This window comes from Bufo bufo, chromosome 2 (assembly GCF_905171765.1).
Source record: "Bufo bufo chromosome 2, aBufBuf1.1, whole genome shotgun sequence".
Taxonomy (NCBI): domain Eukaryota; kingdom Metazoa; phylum Chordata; class Amphibia; order Anura; family Bufonidae; genus Bufo; species Bufo bufo.
Genome location: NC_053390.1, coordinates 40,643,622 through 40,669,217, shown reverse-complemented (window position 1 = coordinate 40,669,217; position 25,596 = coordinate 40,643,622). Strand labels below are relative to the sequence as shown.

At 46.0% G+C, this 25,596-nt stretch overlaps 1 protein-coding gene across 3 annotated transcripts in view; it reads left to right on the top strand.

The window, feature by feature from the left end:
• The first annotated feature begins 8,738 nt into the window (after positions 1-8,738).
• The window catches only part of IL7R (interleukin 7 receptor), a 79,187-nt gene continuing 62,329 nt past the window's right edge, over positions 8,739-25,596 (top strand). For all 3 annotated transcript variants that reach the window (XM_040420979.1, XM_040420980.1, XM_040420978.1), the window contains exon 1: positions 8,739-8,837. In XM_040420979.1, coding sequence (XP_040276913.1) covers positions 8,753-8,837 — 85 coding nt within the window. In that variant the 5' untranslated portion in view covers positions 8,739-8,752. The remainder of the gene's footprint in view (positions 8,838-25,596) is intronic.

The following is a 25,596-nucleotide window of genomic DNA, read 5'->3' as shown; positions in this document are numbered from 1 at the left end:
ATGTTTCATAAGAAATATGTATCGGAAAATAAACAAAGAAGAAAACAGTTTCCATCAGCAAATACCATGAAACCACTTCCTGCTTTTAGATAATATGGAAAAAAAATATAAGATCCTATAGAAATACAGAACACATAATGACAGTGGCGGCGTGTACACAAGGCAGAGTCACGTCAGCGGCGAAGAGGAGCCACCGAGCAGCACGTATGTGTCCCATATAAGTGACCTAGTTCTGTTTATTACGAAAGATTTCTAAGACATGTGTCTGTCTCACTGGGGAGAGACAAACGGGAGGGCAAAAGGGGAAACTGCCTAAGGGCCTCCACCTTTAAGGGCCTTTTATGAGGGGCGATGATCAGGAAGGAACTTAACAACATCACTCCATGTAAATAGACGGTGTGGTGCTGGGGATGAATGATTGTATTAATGATCATTCATCCCCAATGCAGTTTGGAACTTACATTCAAAAGGCCCTTTAAACAAGCACCTATCGACCTTTTAAATATCACCACCTAGTTCTCTTTATGGCCCCACATTGGGCTATGTAAAAGGATGAACTAGATGGACAGATGTCTTTTTTCAGCCTTATGAACTAAACTATGATTCTTAGTACCCCCAGCGACATCCAGGATGTGTACAGTCATAAAGTGCACAAATAACGATACCAAACCGGCCTAAATATAAGTGCCATAAGGTATGATGCCCACATTACATTGCCTAACACTTCCATACACGTGTCTAAATAATAAGGCAATACAGTGCTGTCGTCATACACTGCAAAAATAATATACTGTACAGTGCCAAATCTATCTATCTATCCATCTAATCTCATCTCATATCTATCTATTGTGACACAGTGAAGGGTATGGTCTGGGAAAACAGGTATGTTCCTCCCAGCGTGTGCTGCTGGGCTGATTTGCAGCCAGGTGGGGTCAAACACCGGACTGGATTTTAAGGGCCGGTCTGGGTTTTAGCAGCACCTGGCTGTCCTTAAATAGGCAGCTGGGCTCAGCAGCAAGATGTGTGTGTACTGGGATCTGAGGCTTGTACCGTGCTGGAGGCCTGAGACCGTGTGTAGGGGAAACAGGCCCCCTAAAAGCCTGCTATAGACTGCTGGAGGCAGAACTGCCAACAAGGTGATTTTTGCTATGTGGACTTTCCATTGTGTGTGAACTAACACCAAGACTGCAAAGTGACGTTTTGTTTTTGCTTTATGTGTGAATAAACACGGAAGTTTGATTTAAGAACTGGTAATTTGCCTCTGTACTGCGTCCGCACACCCTGTCTACCAGAGCGAATCCCCACAGTAGTTATCTATCTATCTAATATCTATCTAATATCTATCTATCATCTATCCAGGGCTTTTTTTCTCAGAGAAAAGGTGGTGGAACTCACCCCCCCCTCCCTTGGCCACGCCCCTACCCACCCCTAGGACCGCCCCCTAAACCGCCCCTTTAGAGAACAGGGATGCAAATAAAAGTGCCAGTGACGGTCGTGACAGACAGGCTGCCAGTGCCTGCGGCCGCCGCCGCCCTAGTCCACACATGGGCAGCGCAGCCTGGCCTGGCCCCTTCCTTCCCTCCCAGTATAAAATGCCCCTATACAGAGCCCCCATATAAAATACCCCTTCTTTTTAGCCTCTGTAGATGTCCCTATAGTGCCACCCAATAATGTGCCAGTAATAAGTGCCCCAATAGATGCCCCCCAATCATGTACCAGTAAGATGTGCCCCCATATAATGTGCCAGTAAGATGTGCCCCCATAGATGCCCCCCAATCATGTGCCAGTAATAAGAGCCCCACACCATCATGTGCCAGTAGCCTGAGTGCCCCCCTATCAAGTGCCAGTAGCCTCCTATCATGTGCCAGTAGCCCCCCTTATGTGCCAGTAGCCCCCCTTATGTGCCAGTAGCCCCCCTTATGTGCCAGAAGCCCCCCTTATCCCTTATGTGCCAGTAGCCCCCCTTATGTGCCAGTAGCCCCCCTTATGTGCCAGCAGCCCCCCTTATGTCTGTTCCAGCCCAGCAGCCCCCCTTATGTCTGTGCCAGCAGCCCCCCTTATGTGCCAGTAGCCCCCCTTATGTGCCAGCAGCCCCCCTTATGTCTGTGCCAGCAGCCCCCCTTATATCTGTGCCAGCAGCCCCCCTTATGTGCCAGTAGCCCCCCTTATGTGCCAGCAGCCCCCCTTATGTGCCAGTAGCCAGTATCCCCCTTATGTGCCAGCAGCCCCCCTTATGTCTGTAGCAGCCCCCCTTATGTCTATGCCAGCCCAGCAGCCCCCCTTATGTCTGTGCCAGCCCAGCAGCCCCCCTTATGTGCCAGGATTGTCATTTTTACATATAAAAAATAAACTTATACTTACCTCCTCCAGGATGCGATGCAGGCCTCTTCCGGCCTGTGTCCCTCGCTGGCTCAAGCGACGCGATGACGTCATCGCGCCGCCTGCACCGGCCTCTGATAGGCTGCCAGCACTAGGCCGGCAGCCTATCAGAGGAACAGGGAGGGGACACACCTCTCCCTGCCCTGCCGCATTACAGACATTTGTATTGCCGTCCTGAGGACGGCGATACAGATGAGATGACTTTGGAGATGAGTGAGCGCTTCCACAATGGAAGCGCAGCGCTCATCTGCTGCTGTGCCCTGCCGGCGCCCCCCTTCTGACAGCGCCCCGGGCGGCTGCCCGGCCCGCCCCCTAAGAAACGGCGCTGCAGTAACTAAAGGGGGGCGGGGCAAGTCGGCAGAAAATAGGTGGCGGAACGCCGTTCCGGGGCGTTCCGCCAGAAAAAAAGGCCTGCATCTATCTATATATCTAATCTCATGTCTATCTCCTATCTATCTATTTCATATCTCCCTATCCAGACTGGTCCACAGGAGAACAGGTGAATAGTACAGGTGAAACTCGAAAAATTTGAATATTGTGCAGAAGTTCATTTATTTCAGTAATGCAACTTAAAAGGTGAAACTAACATATGAGACTCATTACATGCAGAGCGAGATATTTCAAGCCTTTATTTGTTATAATTTGGATGACTATGGCTTACAGCTTATGAAACCCCAAAGTCACACTTTTGAGGTCCCCTTTGCTCAGGGGGTATGGATTAATTAGCTGACTAGAGTCTGACACTTTGGGCCTAGAATATTGAACCTTTTCACAATATTCTAATTTTAAGCTGCATTAATGCAATTCCTTTTCATTAGCATTACCGAAATAAATGGACTTTTGCCCGATATTCAAATTTTTCGAGTTTCACCTGTATATTGCTTTGCCTCAATAATAGCACCATCGGGGGCGTAGCTATAGGGGAAGTAGGGGAAGCGACTGGTTTGGGGCCCTGACCCAGAAGGGGCCCATCCAGGAGGAGGAGGACTACAAGATTTTGTCAGGGCCCCCTCAACAGTATTACACAATGACATTATATACAGCGACAGTATAGACAGTGTAAGAACAGCTGCCGGGCCTGGTCTGAGAGAGCGATCTTTACTAACCACAGGAATGGGGGCGGCGTGAAAGGAAGGGGTTGCAAAAAAATTACTGGGGGAGGGGGGCCCCATTAAAAAATTTGCTGTGGGGCCCAGTCATTTCTAGCTACGCCACTGAGCACCATTTAGCAGTAAAGAAATGTGCAGCCATCACAGCACCTGTGTAATAATACAGCTACATGGAGTCTACACTATACAGTAACATGCAGTAAACTGATGGCACTTCCATATAATGCACCTTGCCTTAAAGTAGGGATCAGGCGGTGAAGGTTTCTTTATGGCGGAGACCTGACCGTTATCACCCCTTTTCTTCATGCTACACTGTAAATGTGGCATCCATTAGACGGGCTGATATTGACATGTAACATTGTAATGTGTTTTTTGGGGGGGTAGGAAGTCGCCGCACATTCCTGATCTCTACTTTGTAAATAACTTGTTTGCAGATTTGTTTGATGCGGTTTAATCTGGAGGAAAAAACTGAAAACTCTCAGCAAACCTTCAGGCCCCGTTTCCTGGGACGCGTCCTGTAGCAGATCGCTTTGATGAAGTCTGCGGTTTCCTTTAGTGTCGATTTTGCTACTTTATTTTGTAGATGCAAGAAAATATTGTCTTGTGGTGGCAGAGCCGCACAATAACAAATGCATCAGACGACGGGGGACAACATCCTGCGGCCGCGCAGAGCTGCACCAAGAAGATATCATACCGCGTCCAAACATTGCCGAGACCAGTGGTCTCCACTGCGATCCTCATCATCCGCTCAAGAAGGAAATAGAAGGGGAAACAATCATTATGTCACGGCTGAGGATGGGGAAAACCCTCAGCCGTGCGATGAACAGAGATGATGGCCGCTGCTCGACCAGGACGACAGGATTAGGGAGCAGGTCACCTCCTAAACGCATCCCTAACCTGACCCTGACTCCTAGCTACATGAGCCAACCTTGATGGTAGGAGGGCTCATGCTCCGGAACCTAGAAGTCCCTGCTAGCCCACAAGATGGCCCTCACCTAGGAGCAGGGTAAGACGACCTGTTCCTTCTGGACACGAAGGAAGAGGAGTCTCACTGGCCAAGCTGCTGGGAAAAAGGGGAACACAAACAGTCCTATGGATATGGCAGGTAATGTGAACTAGTTCCACTTACCTGCCACAGCCTTGCTGACTGGATCCCTGTGCAGGCAAGCTGAAGTCCACACAACATTCAATGAACCCAGCAAACACATAATCACACACAGGAACCCAGATCCATAGCTGCACCAATATACAACAGGAAAATATCTACTGAACATCACATAACATGGTGTATCACAATTTATGACCACAAGGGTGGCCCACACTGGCAGATGGAAATGTGACCAGGAGAGTTCCTCCAGCTTACAACAAGGCTGGAGTACCCCTCAGACATCAGGTCTTAACTGAGGCTTTATAGCCCATGCAGCCACACCCACAATCGGACACACCCAGTGCACACACACACACTAGGAAGGAAGTTAACCCTTCCAACACCAGGGAAGGGAAGACATCAACTTAAAGGGGAAGTGCACACAATAACATAAAACCAAGTGCACACATACATACTGTTGCCAGCGGCAACCACCGTGAGGGGAAGATGTCAGTGCACACCAAAGATAAGACAGAGTGCACACAGACATACATAAGTGCATACATACACGCACACAAACTCCAAAGGGACCGCACACATACCTGTTGTCCGCGGCAACCGCACTTGAGGCAAACTACATCAAGCCCCAAGCTGCGGTTGAAACAACAACCCAAACCGCGGGCAACTGTATGCGGCTCCCAAGGAGTCACGGCCAGAACCGTGGCCGTGACACATTACTTCCAATAGACATTCATTCCTCAATGGCACCATCCACCACAATGCAGCAGCAAATACTACAATAAAGCACAAAACATCTCCCCGCAGCATCAAATACTACAATACAGCACAAAATACGTCCCGCCAGCATCAAATAACACAATACAGCACCAAATACTTCCCCCGCACCAAATACAGCACAAAATACTTCCCCGCAACACCAAATACAGCACAAAATACTTCCCCCGCACCAAATACTACAATACAGCACAAAACATCTACCTACAGCACCAAATACTACAATACAGCTCAAAATACCTCCCCGCAGCACCAAGTAAAGCAGTGCACCACAAAGTACCTCCGCGGCAGCACCATGCACCGCAATACAGCACAAAACATCTCCCCCACAGCACCAAGTAAAGCAGTGCAGCACAAAGCACATCCCCAGCTGTAGAAAACAAATACCATAATGCAGCAAAAAATACCTCCCCTGCAGCACCAAATACTTAAATACAGCACAAAATACCTCCCTGGCAGCACCAAATACAGCAGTGCAGCACAAAGCACATCCCTACCAGCACTAAACAAATACCATGGTGCAGCACAAACTACCTCCCCAGCAGCGCCAAGCAAATGTCACAAATCAACACAAAATACTTCCCCATCAGCATCAAATGAATACTACAAATACAGCACAGAATACCTTCCTAGCAGCACCAAATACCACAGTGCAGCACAAAGTACCTCCCAGTGGTACCAAATATTACACAGAAGCACATAGATTTTTTTTTTTCAACCTAACCCCACAAATAATTTTTTTCCCGTTTTCCAATAACAGACATGGTGAATTAAATGGCGCCCTTAAAAATACAACTTATCCCACAAAAAATAAGCCCTCATATGGCTATATAAACAGGGAATTAAAAAAGTTATGGCTATTGGAACGTGGGGAGACAAAAAAAATGCAACACCAAAAATGGGCCTGTACTTAAGGGGTTAAACACTAAGCCACCTTTGACAACCAGAGAATTATAACTAACCCTGAACCAACCTAGACCACTAGGGACAATATGTCACCCACAGCCAACCTAGACCATCAAGGACTTTATAGTTAACCCCCAAGCCAACATAGGCCACGAGGAGTATAATAACTGAGTGTTAAGACAACCTAGACCACTAGGGACATAACTAACCCCTAAGACATCCTAGACCACAAAGGACATAATAGCTAACCTCTAAGACCTAGACCACCCAGAACATTATAACCAAGCCCCCAAATCAACCTAATCCACTAGAAACATTATAACTAAGCCAGCCTGGATTCCAGGAACATTATAACTAACGCCAAGCCAGCCTAGGGCACCACGGACATTAAAACAAAACCACAAGCCAACCTAGACCCCCAGGGACATTCTAACTATTTCCCCAGTCAACCTAGACCAGCAGGGATTTATTTGCAAGTCATAGGTTCCCCTCCAATACATGTATTGCATTATAAGAACAGTGCTATGGGTTTTAATACTTTATTATATAATTTTGATACATTTTGATGCAATCTTTCTGAGCTCTTAAGCCTTTTTATTATAGGCTTCCACCTAATATTTTTCAAAGAGACCTACGTGTGTATCATCTATGTGAAAAAGTCCCCACCCTCTTAAAGGGTACCTATCACATTGTAAATGCAGTCCTATCTGTGAGCAGCAGGTTATACTGAATCTTTTCCCACAAAACAATATATCAATCTGCTCAGCTCCTCCTGCTCTATAACACGCTGACCCTATGTTCAATGTGACAGGATCCCTTTAAGTTACCCTCATGCCATCAATTTACCAACACCATGTGTTGCTGCTAGACTGGCGTCCCACAGCACTAATACGGCCAAATTTTAGGGTGTATATTATGGTTCTACTGAAGTATGATGTTCTTGATGTTAAATACTGTATTTGCTTTACAACCAACATCATGGGACCAGTGTTGGCCAAAAAGTTCCAAGACTCATCTGTCTTGGAGATCTTTTTTCTTGCAAATGATAAATGAGCATTGATGTTACTCTTGGACGGACACTTGGAGCTGAATTAACAATGAGGTCACTTGGACAATGGTGGTGGCCTCTTCCCAATAGATGAGTCCAAGATGGACATGAACCAATGTCAAAGGATCTATTGACAATCTGATGTGTAGGAGGGTGATCTGTGTCCGTGTTGGGGGAAACAAGGATTGGTTTGTTGGATTTGAAATTTTTTTGTTCATCTGGGAGATAGGCGGAAACAGAAGTGTCAGAAAGCTGCTTATCTCTGGAGGAGCTGGAGGGAAGTCCTAGGGCATGTGCCCATTGTGCCCTTCCTATAATCCAGCTGAGGATAGCGATATTTCCCACTTTGCTTCCATGAATCACCTCTATGTCCAGTCTCCAGTGACGGATCCCTTTAAGATGGTCATAAATAACCACCTTAGCTGAGGCCATAGAGGATGAGTTGTTGCTGCAGGTAATACACTGCCTATGGCAAATACAGTAGTCCAAGGAGGGCCAAGGAAAAGTGATTGGTCTTAAAGGGGCATGGGGTTCAGAAGAGCACGGCAGCGTATCAGTTGAGGTCTCAGCTAATGGACCTGCACCGAAAGCAACTTCTATTCTGTCTCTATGACAATGACCCTTTAATGATGACACGTTGGCCACCGAAAGATATTGCCACCCATGTGTCACAGGTTCATCTTTTCTTGACTTTGTCCAGAATTAGAAAAACATGGCTGTTTTCTGCGAGAAACGGCACCACGCCTGTCCACAGGCTGCGTATGGTATTACAACTCCACTTTAGCTGCACTATAGGGCGCAACCCATGGACCAGTATGATGCCATTTTTGAAAGAAAGTAGCCATGTTTTTCTAATTTTGGACAACCCCTTTAAGGAAGTGTTCTTTCTGAAATGATGTCCCCATCCTACTACATTTTAATATATTGGTGGTATTTTCGGTGTACGGCAGGCAGGTTATGTTATTTCCACTGTGAGTGGCTCATTCAAAAATTTTCAAAAAGTTTCACAGGGCTTAGCAATATCCAGGGCTTCATCATACCAACAATTGTCATGAGTCCAGCTGAAAAGAATGGCGTAGGAAGAATATGGGATACAAAATACCTAAATAAATAAAATAGTTACGGTACATAAGTTTTAAAAAAAATTTGCACCTTGATTGATGATAAGGGGGCTGTGACCAGATAGATACCACCTATGGCGGTGAGTAACATACACCCGCTATATATCATTTTAGTAGTAATTTGTATCTTCTAACAACACAACCTCAATATTTTATCAAGATATCAGAATATTTAAAAAATTCTCTTGGTAATTTCCTCTCTCGCCCCTCATTGGTGTATCGACGTTTCCTCCTGGCTGTGGTTGCTTCTACACATACAATGTTGTGGTGGAGTCAGAGATGGTATGCTGACAGACGGCTCGGTATCATGCACGCCTCGTCTCTCGCACTTCTCTGTCTCCTCCTGCTCCATTCATCTCTGCAGCAAAGTGGAGATTTCCCCGGGGAAGCAGGTAGATACGGCACACTTCTTATATGTTAGTGATTAGTAGAAATATTCATTTTATATTTTTCTGCCATTAGCTAAATGGTTTCTGCAGTTATTAGAACAGGAAAAGGCAGGTCGCCCGGCTCGTCTTCTTGTTGTTATGTTATTACTGTTTTTGTTTTTATTTGGGGGGGAAGGGGGATAAAAACCTGAAGATTATGTATTACTGCATAATGTATTTTTTTTTTACAAATAAAAAGTTGTAAATTTTAAATGAAAAGCTCTCCTACTTTATATGTTTCAATTTATCACTATTTTTGAGATCTATGTTTGCTGTCAGTGAATGAGAAGACTCCTGTTTTCATTCAGAGGCAGTAATCCTGTCCATAGCCAGTCCTGCTCTCTGCTGAGAAGTGGATGCAACTGTATCCAGTCTAGACAATGCTCTGTGAGCTGAACAGCCCGGACTCCAGACTGATACATTGTAACAAACTAGTACAGTTGTATCCAGTCTAGACAATGCTCTGTGAGCTGAACAGCCCGGACTCCAGACTGATACATTGTAACAAACTAGCAGAGATGTTTCCCATCTAGACAATGCACTTCTGTGAACTAGTTTGTTGCAATGTATCAGTCTGGAGTCCGGGCAGTTTAGCTCACAGAGCATTGTCTAGACTAGATACAACTGTGCTAGTTTGTTACAATGTATCAGTCTGGAGTCCGGGCTGTTTAGCTCACAGAGCATTGTCTAGACTGGATACAACTGTACTAGTTTGTTACAATGTATCAGTCTGGAGTCCAGGCTGTTTAGCTCACAGAGCATTGTCTAGACTGGATACAACTGTTCTAGTTTGTTACAATGTATCAGTCTGGAGTCCGGGCTGTTTAGCTCACAGAGCATTGTCTAGACTGGATACAACTGTGCTAGTTTGTTACAATGTATCAGTCTGGAGTCCGGGCTGTTTAGCTCACAGAGCATTGTCTAGACTGGATACAACTGTGCTAGTTTGTTACAATGTATCAGTCTGGAGTCCGGGCTGTTTAGCTCACAGAGCATTGTCTGGACTGGATACAACTGTGCTAGTTTGTTACAATGTATCAGTCTGGAGTCCGGGCTGTTTAGCTCACAGAGCATTGTCTAGACTGGATACAACTGTGCTAGTTTGTTACAATGTATCAGTCTGGAGTCCGGGCTGTTTAGCTCACAGAGCATTGTCTAGACTGGATACAACTGTGCTAGTTTGTTACAATGTATCAGTCTGGAGTCCGGGCTGTTTAGCTCACAGAGCATTGTCTAGACTGGATACAACTGTGCTAGTTTGTTACAATGTATCAGTCTGGAGTCCGGGCTGTTTAGCTCACAGAGCATTGTCTGGACTGGATACAACTGTGCTAGTTTGTTACAATGTATCAGTCTGGAGTCCGGGCTGTTTAGCTCACAGATCATTGTCTAGACTGGATACAACTGTGCTAGTTTGTTACCAGTGTCGGACTGGGGTACTTAGGCTCCACCAGTGTAACTGATTTTGGGGGCCCACCTTAGGGCTCCTGCACACAAACTTTTTTTTCCTCTGTGTCCCTACCATTTTTTTTGTGTGGCCTGTATGTGAAACCATTCACTTCTATGGGGGCTGCAAAATATTGAAATGATTCCTGTCTGCATTCCGTGTCTGTATGTCCACATGGCCGTTCTGCAAAATGATAGAACATGGCCTATTATTGTCCACATTGCAGACAAGGATAGGACTGTTCTGTTAGAGGCGGCTGTTCTGCTCCGCATATTGTGGAATGCACACACCCGGTATCCATGTTTTGTGGATCCGCAATTTGCCGACTACAAAACATCCAACGGTCGTGTTGATGAGCCCTTACAGTGATAACAGAAATATTACAGATGAAGTATGATGGCCGACACTCACAGCAAAATGCACAAACATACATGTGGCAGAATTTAAGCGACTTTCACACTTGCAGTAGCAGGGTCCGGCAGGATTTTCCAGCGGGACGTACTGAAATTTGCTGTGGGGCCCAGTCAGTTCTAGCTACATCACTGCTCAGCTCCTTCTCTCCTCCAGGCCTGGTCCAGCGGTGACGTCATGACGTGTGTCTCACTGCTGCAGCGGAGGAGAGAAGGAGCGCAGGGAGCTGCGGTTAGTGAATGACAGGACCACCAGCTCCCCTGCGCTCCAGCAATGATAGGTATGTGAGGGGGCCACTGGAGGGTCATTACACTGTGAGGGCCCCTTACACAGTATAATGACCCCCAGTCAATATAATGATCCCCAGTGTCCCCTCTATACAGTATAACCCCCAGTGTGGGGGTCACTGGGGGTCATTATTCTGAATAGAGGGCCACTGTGGGGTCATTATACCGTGTGGGAGCCACAGAGGGACATGTAAATGTAAAAAAAATGCCTCAAGCTGGCAAATTAACCTGGAGCCGGCCCTGCACAAGGGTCTTAAAGGGGTCCTCTCACTTCTGTAAGTGGCATTTATAATGTAGATAAAGTTAATACGAGCAACTTACTAATGTATTGTGACTGTCCATATTGCTTCCTTTCCTGGCTGGATTCATTTTTCCAACACATTATACACTGCTCGTTTCCATGGTTACGACCACCCTGCAATCCATCAGTGGTGGTCGTGCTTGCACACTATAGGAAAAAGCGTCAGCCTCTCTGGTGGCCGGAACCATGGGAGCATATATAGGCTAGCGTGTTTTCCTATAGTGTGCAAGCACGACCACCGCAGATGGATTGCAGGGTGGTCTGTAACCATGGAAACGAGCAGTGTATAATGTGATAGAAAAATGAATCCAGCCAGCAAAGGACGCAATATGGATAATAACAATATATTAGTAAGTGGCTTGTATTAACTTTCTCTACATGATAAATGCCACTTACTGAAGTGAGACAACCCCTTTAAGACCACGTTCCCTTGATCATGGGGGTCCCAGCAGTCAGATCCCCACCAATCAGAAATTTATCACCTGGCGTGTCATAGCTGTTGGACCTTTTCACATTCCCTATCCTTAAAGGTTTTCTTTGGGTGTAATAAAAAAAAACTTAATAAAAATAATAAATCTGGCCCAAAATATGTGTCAAACTAAAATAGAAATGCTCGCCTGTTAAAGGGCCTGTGCCCACTTTTCCTTGTTATCCTCTATCCACAGAATTGGGGATAAGTAAGTGATCCGTGGGGGTCTGAACGCTGGAGCCCCCACTGATCGAGCATATGCTTGGCCTCTCCATCCATTCTCTATAGGGTCGCTGGAGATGGCGGAGTACAGCGCTGGCTATTTCCAGTGGTCCCAAAGAGAATAAATGGAGCAGCAGGGCGTATGTGTAGCCTGTCACACCATCAAAAAGGGGGAACAGGACCCGTTCCTGGGATCAGTGGGGGTCGCAGAATCGGACCCCACTAATCATATAGTTGTGCTCTATGGTGTGGAGAGGATAACCTGAAAACCTGGACGACCCCTTTAAATCCTCCACCACTCCACCACCACCAGTATCTCTTTACATGGCAGCAGTGATGCCTGTAAATACGGAATATCATCACTGCCGCCATGTAAACCATACGTGTCAATACTGGAGAATGTGACGCACTGGGCAGAATTTTTCAGTCATAAGTCCAACCCCCTTTGCAGGTGACAACCTTTAACAAAGCCCAAGCAAAGGCGCTAGAGGAGCAACGTGAGCAAAGGGCACAAACGGAGGGTCATAACTGAAGCAGAGGCATTAGGGTCACCTGAGGCAGGGTAATAGTGGGGATCCTGGAGCAGGGGTAACTGGAGAAGAGGCAATATTAGCGGTGTATTTAGAGTGGGGGCATCTGGACCTGGGGCACTAATGGGGGTGCACCTAAAGAAGAGGCATTAGGGTCACCTGAGGCAGGGTAATAGTGGTGATCCTGCAGCAGAGGTATTAGGGGAAAAACTGGAACAGATGCAATATTAGGGGTGCATTAAAGTGGGGGGCATTAGGGGGCATCTGGAGCAGGGGCACTTATGGGGGTGCACCTAAAGCAGAGTCCCCCCAATGCCACTCTGAACTCTGCAGAGAGCAGCACACATACACAGATCTGAGTCTACTATAAACAAATCCCCTATTTCCCCCTTACAGCCTCCTACAGCTCACTACTGTCACACACCTGAGAAATCAGCCCAGCACCACAGAGGAGTCCTTCTTTCCAGGAGACAGTTTTCTGACAGCAGGGAGGGCAGGAGGATGTCCAAACATGTTCTCTCCTCCTTCACTGCCAGCAGCCCGGAAAGATTAGAGGATACTGCGGGGCCTCCTGTACAATGTACACCAGTAGGAGGCTGCATCACTGTGCGATACTGCCACCTAGTGTCTACAATAATTATCTCTCCTGAGAAAGGAGAAATAATTACTCCTCATCTTATCTTGGGCGCAGGAGACTGGGGGCCCACCGAGGAATCCCCTGCCTCCCCGGTGGGCCAGTCCGAGCCTGTTTGTTACAATGTATCGGTCTGTAGTCCGGGCTGTTTAGCTCACAGAGCATTGTCTAGACTGGATACAACTGTGCTAGTTTGTTACAATGTATCAGTCTGGAGTCCGGGCTGTTTAGCTCACAGAGCATTGTCTAGACTGGATACAACTGTGCTAGTTTGTTACAATGTATCAGTCTGGGGTCCGGGCTGTTTAGCTCACAGAGCATTGTCTAGACCGGATACAATTGTATCCACTTCTCAGCTGAGAGCAGAACTGGCTATGGACAGGATTACTGCCTGTGAATGGAAATAAGATTGTACTCAGTCACTGACACCAAACATTAGTAGAACCTTTCAGGGCTGGACTAGGAAGAAAATCCAGCCCCGGCACACATGCCAGACCAGCGCACATACAATAGCAACCACTCCAAATTAGGCTACTTTCACATCTGCGTTTTCCCTTTCCGCTATTGATATCGTCATAGGATCTCAATAGCGGAAGAAAATGCTTCAGTTTTGTCCCCATTCATTGTCAATGGGGACAAAACTGAACGAAACAAAATGCACCAAAATGCATTCCGTTCCGTTTGGTTGCGCTCCCATCACGGACAGAATAACACTGCAAGCAGCGTTTTTCTGTCCGGGATGTGGTGCAGAGCAAGACGGATCCGTCCTGACACACAATGTAAGTCAATGGGGACGGATCTGTCATGGCTATAGAAGACATAATACAACCGGATCCGTTCATGACGGATGCATGCGGTTGTAACGGAAGCGTTTTTGCAGATCCATGACGGATCCGCAAAAAACGCCCGTGTGAAAGAGGCCTTACAGAAATAATCATCAATGCTTGATCAGTGCTGTGGTGAGTTTTCCGTTATATGCAAACACCCCATCAGCATAAGAAGGAAAATAAAAGTAGAACCTACAAACACCTTTCTGCACAGCACACGATTAAGCAGAGGCACACACTTAATACTTCCCTCAGGGACAAGTATATGCTATCACTCTAATACCAGCAATATACCGATACCATGTATTACCGCCATGTAGTGACCCTGTTGTGGTCAGATGCCAGGTATACTCAAGCACTTTTCAGAATATTATTGCACTGCAGGCTATGTAAGGCTAGGGCTATACAACGACATGTGTCACGCGACAATAATTCGCGCGACACATAGGGCACAACTACACTGCAACATGTGTCGCGCAACATTAATGTCGCACCAATGTAGCGAAACAATTTTTATAATGATAGGCTATGGTGTCGCACTGCGACATGCAACATGCTGCGACTGCGACGCAACAATCACAGAAAACTCCATTTTGGATGGGTTTTTTGCGACTGTCGTGTCGCAGTCGCAGCATGTCGCATGTCGCAGTGCGACACCATAGCCTATCATTATAAAAATTGTCGCGCGACATTGGGGCGGCAAAATGTCGCGCAACAAATTTTGTCGCCCAGGCATGGCCAACCTGCGGCTCTCCAGCTGTTGTAAAACTACAACTCCCACCATGCCCTGCTGTAGGCTGATAGCTGTAGACTGTCCGGGCATGATGGGAGTTGTAGTTTTGCAACAGCTGGAGCGCCTCAGGTTGGCCATCCCTGCCCTAGCCTAATAGAATACAGCACTGATCAGATGCGGTCAGAGGCAGAAGACACAACAATCAGAGGACTTGTCACCTCTCCTGACAAAAAAAACTTTGCATTGCGTGGTTCCTCTGTTATTCCTCCTGGAAATGTATGTATAATTTGACAGCTGGGTGTTACCATTCTGCTGTGTCCCACCATTGCTGACAGTATCAGGCAGTGCAGGGACACATCCTGTTGACAAGCGGAATTGTACTACTCACAGCTGTCAATTAGGGCTGGGCTACACTGAGACCTTCCTGTAGAGCAACTGGTTGATTTTATCTATTGAGTGACAGTCGTAGGTGACACGATATCATACAATGCAGTGTCATGCTTTGTATGGCAGCAAGGGGTTCAGTTGGCTGCAAAACAGCTACATATAAACCATGTCTTAGTCATACATTTCCAGTAGGAATAACAGAAGAACGACACAGTACAAAGTTCTAAATAAAGATGCTCCAGAATTGTTCTATCATCGGGTAATATAGTGCAATGATTTACTATAGCAGACAGGAGAGGTGAGCGCTCCTCAGTAAATCTAGTGGCTCATAGGCGACTTCTGTAATGTAATGTCACCATTTAATATTGCATACAATGGATTGAGAACCTGGGAAAAAAATTCCAAATGGGGTGGAACTGGAATAAAACCGCAATTGCGCCATAGTTTTACGGGTTTCATTTTTACAGCGTTTCCTACGCCGTAAAGAAAACAGACTGTGACAGCTTGCAGACTGATTTTGAACCCTTGTAACTCAGAAACAGTGGAACATTTTTAATGAAGACCAATTGAAAAATAAATTTTTAGCCCAAAATAAGTGAAATCATTAAAAAAAAAAACTGCCCGAAGGTGTCCATAGCCTTTAAAGGAATTTTCCAGTTGAATGCCCCTGAAGGTGTACATAGCCTTTATGACCAACTGGATGCTGTGCGTCCCAAGATTATTATTATTATTATTATTATTTATTATTAAAGCGCCATTCATTCCATACCCCTGTACATATGATAAGCGGTGCACATACATAATACAGACAACTGCACTAATCATAAACAAGACGAGGTACAAACTGGTACAGAAGGAGAGAGGGCCCTGCCCGCGAGGGCTTACAATCTACATGGTATTGGAGAAGGACACAGTAGGGGAGGGTGAAGTTGGTCATGGCGGTATAGAGGCAGCAGGGTCACTGGTTGTAGGCTTGTCTAAAGAGGTGGTTTTTCAGGTTTCTTTTGAAGGATTCTATTGTAGAGGTGAGAGTCTGATATATTGGGGTAGCGAGTTCCAGAGTATGGGGGATACACGGAAAAATCTTGGAGGCGATTGTGGGAAGAGGCGATAAGAGGAGAGGAGAGAAGGAGGTCTTGTGAGGATCGGAGAGTGCGTGTGGGGGTGTATCGGGAAAGTAGCTCAGAGATGTAGGGAGGGGACAGGTTATGGATGGCCTTGTATGTATTTGTAAGTACTTTGAAGTGAATTCGCTGGGCAATGGGGAGCCAGTGAAGGGAATGGCAGAGGGGAGAGGCAGAGGAGTAATAGGGTGAGAGGTGGATTAGTTGGGCAGCAGAGTGGAGGTTAGATTGGAGGGGTGCGGGAGTGCTAGATGGAAGGCCACAGAGGAGAGTGTTGCAGTAGTCTAGGCGGGAGATGATGAGGGCATGTACAAGCATTTTCGCAGATTCAAAGTTAAGGAAAGCACGGATGCGGGAGATGTTTTTGAGGTGGAGGCGGCAGGTGGTGGAAAGGGCTTGGATGTGTGGTCGGAAGGAGAGGGCAGAATCCAAGGTCACTCCAAAGCAGAGGAGCTTGGTTGACCGGGGAGAGTGTACAGCCATTGATTGTGATAGATAGGTCTGTTGGGGAGGTTGAGCAAGTTGGGAGAAAGATGATGAATTCTGTTTTATCCATGTTAAGTTTTAGAAAGCGAAAGGCGAAGAAGCATGATATAGAAGATAGACATTGTGGGATTCTTGATAGTAATGTGGTGATGTCTGGACCAGAGAGGTAGATTTGTGTGTCGTCAGCGTAGGAGTGATACTGAAAGCCATGGGACTCTATGAGCTGTCCCAGGCCAAAAGGGTCGATGGACAGAGCCTTGTGGGACACCAACAGAGAGGGAATGAGACGAGGAGGTGGTGCGGGAGTGGGAGACGCTAAACGTCCGGTCTGTGAGGTATGATGTGATCCAGGAGAGGGCCAGGTCAGTGATGCCAAGAGATGAGAGAGTTTGCAACAGAAGGGAGTTGTCAACAGTGTCAAAGGCAGAGGACAGGTCAAGGAGAAGGATGACAGAGTATTGTTTCTTGGTTTTGGCTGTCAGTAGGTCATTGGTGACTTTGGTAAGGGCAGTCTCAGTCGAGTGGTGGGGTCGGAAGCCAGATTGTAGGCGGGGAGGAGAGGTGAGAGGACAGTTCAGAATAGACATGTTGTTCAAGTAGCTTTGAGGCATACGGAAGAAGTGATATGGGGCGATAACTGGACAAAGAAGATGGGTCAAGTGAAGGCTTTTTGAGGATGGGTGTAATGGTAGCATGTTTAAAACCCGAGGGTGAGACACCAGAGGTTAGTGATAGGTTGAAGAGATGAGTTAGGGCTGGGATAAACACTGTGGTGAGGTTAGGGATGAGGTGGGATGGGATTGGGTCAAGTGCACAGGTGGTCAGATGAGATTTGGAGATTAGAGTGGAGAGTTTTTCTTCTGTAATGGTGGAGAAGCGGGTTTTCGGAGAAGAGGACCGAGCAGTTGTGTAGAGGGTCTGTGGGGACTGTGTAGTGAAGCTTTCTCTGATGTTGACTATCTTTTGTTTGAAATATTTGGCAAAGTCCTCAGCTGAGAAGAGTGGAGAGGGTGGGGGCGCTGGGGGACGGAGAAGGGAGTTAAAAGTGCTAAAAAGTTGTTTAGGGCTGTGGGACAGGGAAGATATGAGAGATGAGAAGTAGGCCTGTTTTGCATCAGCGAGTGAGGATTTGAATATGAGGAGGGATTGCTTGTATGTGGATGGACATTACATATATTGGTACAAAAAATACAGTAGAATACAGCACCCCATACCTCTTACATCCAGCCACGTCTCCTCTGAGGTACACTCTTTCCTCAACGTCTTCATTCGAAGATAAGACCGCCATGACACCTTCTTTCAGCCGTGTCTCGTCTCTGCAGAGTTTATCACAGAAAAATATTTTTGGATTCCTCACTTTACTATCATCCTCCCCCTCCTGGTGCCTCAACACTGTCATCCTGCTGCTACCCCCAATACTGTGCTAGTACCATACAGATAGTCCCCCATAATAATACACTCCCAAACTGTCCTCCATGGTAATAGTGTTCCCTGCATCACCCTCAATAGCAACCCTATTAGTAGTAATGGCCTCCATATTGTGCTCAATAATAAAACCCCCTCAGCACCCCAGTATTAATAATGCCCCCATAGGGCTCCTAGTAGAAATGAGGCCTCCTATAGTGCCCCCAGCAGTAACAAGGCCCCTCTATAAGGTTACCCGTATAAGAACCTGTAATAGTAATAAAGTCCCCTATAGTGTCTGCATGTAGTTATAATACCTCCTACAGTGCCCCAGTATTTATAAAGACCCGTTGCAGTGCTCCCTCTGTATTATTATATATAATTACCCCCTCTGTATTAATAGTATATTGGCCCCTTCTGTATTAATATTATAATGAACCCCTCTGTATTAATAGTATATTGGCCCCCTCCGTATTAGTAGTATATTGGCCCCCTCTGTATTAGAAGTATTGACCCCCTCTGTATTAGAAGTATTGACCCCCTCTGTATATGAAGTATTGGCCCCCTCTGTATATGAAGTATTGACCCCCTCTGTATTAGAAGTATTGACCCCCTCTGTATTAGAAGTATTGACCCCCTCTGTATTAGAAGTATTGACCCCCTCTGTATTAGAAGTATTGACCCCCTCTGTATTATAAGTATTGACCCCCTCTGTATTATAAGTATTGACCCCCTCTGTATATGAAGTATTGACCCCCTCTGTATTAGAAGTATTGACCCCCTCTGTATTAGAAGTATTGGCCCCCTCTTTATCATTATGGCCCACTCTCTCGCTCTCTCTATATATAGTAATCCTCCTCCATCCTCCCCACCCCCATGGTGCCCCCAGTGCTGCCTGCCGTAGGATGCATACATTAAAATAAATAAATAAATACTCACCTCTCTTCTTCACTCCGTCACCGCTTGTGGCCTGTGTTTGGGCGCCCCGGCGCAGCTGGTCACGAACACATCCTGCGCCACGTAATCTCGCGAGAACCGACTAGTGGCTTGTAGCCTATAAGGCATAAGAGAGTGGAAAGGGAACCATAGGCTTCTATCTCCCTCATTTTATTGCCTGCTGCCTGGCACCCCCTGCAATTTGGTGCCTGGGGCAATGCCGCCCCCCCCCCCCCCCCCCCCACACACACACACACTACGCCACTGTGTAGGTGGCCTACAGAGCAACATGAGATGACTGCCTATCTAAATGCTTCGCGAAATAATAACTTCGGCTCATCGGAGCCAATACATTCTAATACTGTACGGAGCGCTCGCTCATTACAGTATTGAAACAAAGTTTTATGCGAATCGACTTAGGATGTTTCATCCAAAGTCGATTCGCTGATCCATAGTCATCAATATCTGAATCTTGGGAAAACCCCTTCAATACATCAGATGTTAGGGTGATTGACATTTTGTTGTTTTGGCATAAATGACTATGGGAAATGTGGTCCTCCTGGTGTCAATTTTCTCAGAAGTTTTATGACCTACTATAATTTTGTCAAACTGTTCAAGAGACAATTTTCTGTAACAACCTAGATGGTTACTCTTCCTGTTGTCACTTTTGCAAAAATGATCCCTAAAAAATAAAATAAAATACAAATTTTAATAAAGTAACTGTTGTTTCATCTTTTTTCCATAATCAATATTACAAGCAAATAGAAGAAACTTTGTAAAATATCTTATCAGAAGGAAAAAAAAAGCCTCTTTCTCCACTTATTAGTCTCCTCTATTAGGGAGGAGCTGATGGAGAGAGACAGAGGCAGAGAGATAGAGAGACGCTGCTGCAGCGTCTAGTAGGGATTATCTCCCAATTTCACAGTGACACAGCTCAGTACTGCCGTATAATCTCCTCCATGCTGCTGCTGAGGGTGTGTTACACAGAGACAGGGGGGCAGAATCTCCATCTACTGGAAAAAAAAACTGGAAAAGTTATTAACCTTTTCCCATCCATACATCGTACAATTATTGTGCAGTGATGGCATGGGCTTAGAAGCTGTGCCCACCCCCTGACTTGCAGGTACAGTCTCTTTTATGCAGCTAGCACCTTGCACTCACTGCCAGAATCGGCAATAACTACGATCCCAGCATTTTAACCCCCTTAGATGCCGAGGTCAATGCTGGCTGCAGCATCTAGAAAGGGAGGAGGCATCCCATAGCCATCACAAGGTCATGGCAGTCAGGGACATAACAAAGGCTGCCAGGTATGGAGGACTTTGGCAGGGTCTAATCGGCATTCTGTCTGTCTTAGGCCTCATGCACACAAATGTATTTTATTTCCGTGTTCGTTCCGTTTTTTTGTGGACTGTATACGGAACCATTCATTTCAATGCGTCCGCAAAACAATGTGCATTCCGTTTCCGTATGTCTGTATTTCCATTCCGCAAAAAAATGTTCTATTATTGTCCGCATTACGGATAGTACTGTTCTATTAGGGGCCAGCTGTTCCGTTCTGCAAAATACGGAATGCACATGGACATCATCCGTATTTTTTGTGGATCCGTTTTTTGCTGACCACAAAATACATATGGTCGTGTGCATGAGGCCTTAGGCCCCTTTCACACGGGCGTGACAGATTAGGTCCGGATGTGTTCAGGATGCGCTCACGAAAACTCACACCATTTCGCAAGCAATTTCAGTCAGTTTTGTCTGCGATTTCGTTCAGTGGTTCAGTTTTTTCCGCACAGGTGAAATGCGCACTGATGCGTTTTTAACGCACGTGATAAAAAACGTAATGTTTACAAACAACATCTCTTAGCAGCCATGAGTGAAAAATGCATCGCATCCGCACTTGCTTGCGGATGTGATGCGTTTTTCACGCAGCTCCATTCACTTCTATTGGGGCCAGCGTTGCGTGAAAAACGCAGAATATGGAACATGCTGTGATTTTCACGCAACGCAGAAGTGATGCGTGAAAAACAACGCTCATGTGCACAGACCCATTGAGATAAATGGGTCAGCATTCAGTGCGGGCGCAATGCTTTCGCTTCACGCATTGCACCCGCTCGGAAAACTCGCTCGTGCGAAAGGGGCCTTACTGTGACTCACATAAAACACTGCAATACAGAAGTATAGCAGTGTGTTATATGCGTTATCAAAGGATCACAGGTTCAAGTCCCCTACTGGGAAATTTAAGAAAGGAAAAAAAGCGTTTCGAAAATGAAAAAAAAAGAAATTATAAAATAGAACCCCCCCCCCCCCAAATCACCGTTTATGCCTTTCAACCACCTTTATTTTTCGTTTAAAAAAAAAGAAAAGTAAAACCTATACATAAGTGGTATCACTGCGTCTGTGATGACCAGTAGAATAAAATAATCGCACTATTTGTCCATTACGGTGAACATCTTAAAAAAAGCAAAAACATAAATTAGAATAGTCGATCATTGTTCAAACAAACAAATCAAGATGTCAGGTAGCAAAAATTGACCAATGAAAACTGCAACTTGTTCTGCAAAAAAATACAAGCCCTCACACAGATCTGTCGATAGAAAAATAAAAATGTTCTAGATGTTTAAAGGGGTTTTCCCAGTGTTCTACACTGATGAGCTATCCTCTGGATAGGTCATCAGTATGTGATCAGTGGGGGTCCGACACCCAGGACCCCCGCCGATCAGATGTTTGAAGAGGCCGGAAAGCTCTGCTGACTGCTGTGACTTCCTTGCAGCTTACCAAGCACAGCGCCATCCATTGTATAGTGGCTGTGCTTGGTATCGCAGCTCAGTGCCATTCAGCTGATTAGCAGGGGATCTGGGAGTCAGACCCCCGCCAATCAAATACTGATGACCGGTGGCGTACATAGAGAAGTAAGGGCCCAATAGCAAGGATCTAACCAGGCCCCCACACAGGACAGAAGGGTTTCTGCCTAAACCCTTTTCAATGACCCTTGGGCGATTTTTCGACTGCCTCATTTGCTAAAATTTGTTCCTTTAGGCCCCTTTCACACGGGCGAGATTTCCGCGCGGATGCGATGCGTGAGTTGAACGCATTGCACCCGCACTGAATCCCGACCCATTCATTTCTATGGGGCTGTTCACATGAGCGGTGATTTTCACGCATCACTTGTGCGTTGCGTGAAAATCGCAGCATGTTCTATTTTGTGCGTTTTTCACGTAACGCAGGCCCCATAGAAATGAATGCAAGTGCGGATGCGGTGCGATTTTCATGCACGGTTGCTAGGAGACGATCGGGATGGAGACCCGATCATTATTATTTTCCCTTATAACATGGTTATAAGGGAAAATAATAGCATTCTGAATACAGAATGCATAGTACAATAGCGCTGGAGGGGTTAAAAAAAAATATATAATAATTTAACTCACCTTAATCCACTTGATTGCGCAGCCGGCATCTCTTCTGTCTTCTTTCTTTGCTGTGTGCAGGAAAAGGACCTGTGGTGATGTCACTCCAGTCATCACATGATCCATCACATGATCTTTTACCATGGTGATGGATCATGTGATGACCGGAGTGACGTCACCACAGGTCCTGTTCCTGCACACAGCAAAGAAAGAAGACAGAAGAGAAGCCGGGCTGCGCGAACAAGTGGATTAAGGTGAGTTAAATTATATATATTTTTTTTAACCCCTCCAGCCCTATTGTACTATGCATTCTGTATTCAGAATGCTATTATTTTCCCTTATAACCATGTTATAAGGGGAAATAATACAATCTACAGAACACCGATCCCAAGCCCGAACTTCTGTGAACCAAACATGCCGATTTTTCTCACGTGAGTGCAAAACGCATTACAATGCTTTGCACTCGCGCGGAAAAACAAAGGTCTTGTAGAAAAAAACGGACACGGACGCGGACGCGGACACGGATGACATACCAGTTGTGCATCCGTTTTTTTTGACGGACCCATTGACTTGAATGGGTCCGTCCTCCGTTTTCCACTGACAAGAATAGGACAGGTTATATTTTTTTGACGGACTGGAATCACGGATCACTGACGCGGAGAAAAAACAGAGGACTATCAGTTTTTTTTCACAGCTCCATAGAAATGAATGGGACCTCCGCTAAACTGTTAAAAATGACGGAACGGACGCGGATGCACACAACGGTCGTGTGCATGAGGCCTAAGACTGGGCACCCTCTTGCCTGGGGCCCCATAGCAGTCGCCGCTATGGTAGTTATGTCCTTGCTGATTACCTATACTGAGGATATATCAGTATACAACACTCTGAAAACCTCTTTAACTGCAGCAACACAAAAACAAATGATTTTCAAAAATAAAACGTTTTTAAAGTCAAAAATAGAAAAACATTTTAGAAAATTATATGAAGTTCGTATGGCTTTGGACAAACGGAGATGGAAATATAAAAAAATGCTGCATTCAAAGTCCAAATTAGGATGCGCCGCCTAAGAGGTTAAATATCAGAAAGCAGAGATCTTGAAAACTGTAATGAAAGAAATTATATTGAATGTTTACTGGGAAATTGTATAACTTGTCTGTAAAGAGCTGCAGAATACAGTAAATAAATAAACTTCATTATGCACAGAATATATTTGATACATCGTTAGGAGCAGTTTATATAGTGTTTGCTTATACTCTATCATGTCATTGTATCATCTGCCAGATTTACGCATTTCAAACTATGTTATTATGTGGGTAACCACAGCTCGAGCTCGAGATCACAAACCTGCACGTGATAGCCTACACAGGGAAATAACACGGTGTAAACAGCATCTAGAGGGATGTGAGTGTCTGTGCTGGGATGTGAGTGTCTGTGCTGAGATGTGAGTGTCTGTGCTGAGATGTGAGTGTCTGTGCTGGGATGTGAGTGTCTGTGCTGGGATGTGAGTGTCTGTGCTGAGATGTGAGTGTCTGTGCTGAGATGTGAGTGTCTGTGCTGGGATGTGAGTGTCTGTGCTGGGATGTGAGTGTCTGTGCTGGGATGTGAGTGTCTGTGCTGGGATGTGAGTGTCTGTGCTGGGAAGTGAGTGTCTGTGCTGGGATGTGAGTGTCTGTGCTGGGATGTGAGTGTCTGTGCTGGGTTGTGAGTGTCTGTGCTGGGAAGTGAGTGTCTGTGCTGGGATGTGAGTGTCTGTGCTGGGATGTGAGTGTCTGTGCTGGGATGTGAGTGTCTGTGCTGGGATGTGAGTGTCTATGCTCAAGTGTGAGTGCCTGTGCTGGGATGTGAGTGTCTGTGCTCAAGTGTGAGTGCCTGTGCTGGGATGTGAGTGTCTGTGCTGGGATGTGAGTGTCTGTGCTGGGATGTGAGTGTCTGTGCTGGGATGTGAGTGTCTGTGCTGAGATGTGAGTGTCTATGCTCAAGTGTGAGTGCCTGTGCTGGGATGTGAGTGTCTGTGCTCAAGTGTGAGTGCCTGTGCTGGGATGTGAGTGTCTGTGCTGGGATGTGAGTGTCTGTGCTGGGATGTGAGTGTCTGTGCTGAGATGTGAGTGTCTGTGCTAGAATGTGAGTGTCTGTGCTCAAGATGTGAGTGTTTCTGTGCTGAGATGTGAGTGTCTGTGCTGGGATGTGAGTGTCTGTGCTGGGATGTGAGTGTCTGTGCTGGGATGTAAGTGTCTGTGCTGAGATGTGAGTGTCTGTGCTGAGATGTGAGTGTCTGTGCTAGGATCTGAGTGTCTGTGCTGAGATGTGAGTGTCTGTGTTCAAGTGTGAGTGCCAGTGCTGGGATGTGAGTGTCTGTGCTCAAGTGTGAGTGTCTGTGCTGGCGTGTGAGTCTCTGTACTTGGGTGTGAGTGTCTTTGCTAAGATGTGAGTGTCTTTGCTGAGATGTGAGTGTCTATGCTGAGATGTGAGTGTCTATGCTGAGATGTGAGTGTCTATGCTGAAATGTGAGTGTCTGTGCTGGCATGTGAGTGCCTGTGCTGGCATTTGAGTGCCTGTGCTGGCATGTGAGTGCCTGTGCTGGGGTGTGAGTGCCTGTGCTGGGGTGTGAGTGTCTGTGCTGGGCTGTGAGTGTCTGTGCTGGGCTGTGAGTGTCTGTGCTGGGCTGTGAGTGTCTGTGCTGGGAAGTGAGTGTCTGTGCTGGGTTGTGAGTGACTGTGCTGGGTTGTGAGTGTCTGTGCTGGGAAGTGAGTGTCTGTGCTGGGAAGTGAGTGTCTGTGCTGGGAAGTGAGTGTCTGTGCTGGGTTGTGAGTGACTGTGCTGGGTGTAAGTGATAAACAGCTGGTACATCAATAATTTACTTGCCATTGGTGGAATTGGTGGAAGAGCAGTCCCTTCGTGTCTTCTGCACACAGGCGTGCGTAGCCCCAGCTGGGGGAAAGTGAATTATTCGTTTTAAAAAAAATACAAACAAGAGATAAAAATATGCAGAATAAAAATACAATTCAATAATAAGCAATAGAAAATAATAAAAGCTGATCCGTAAAAAATCAAAGTACTAACGATAAGGAACAAAAAGATGCAATATCATTATAGACTAAAAACAAAAAAAATAACAATAACAAAT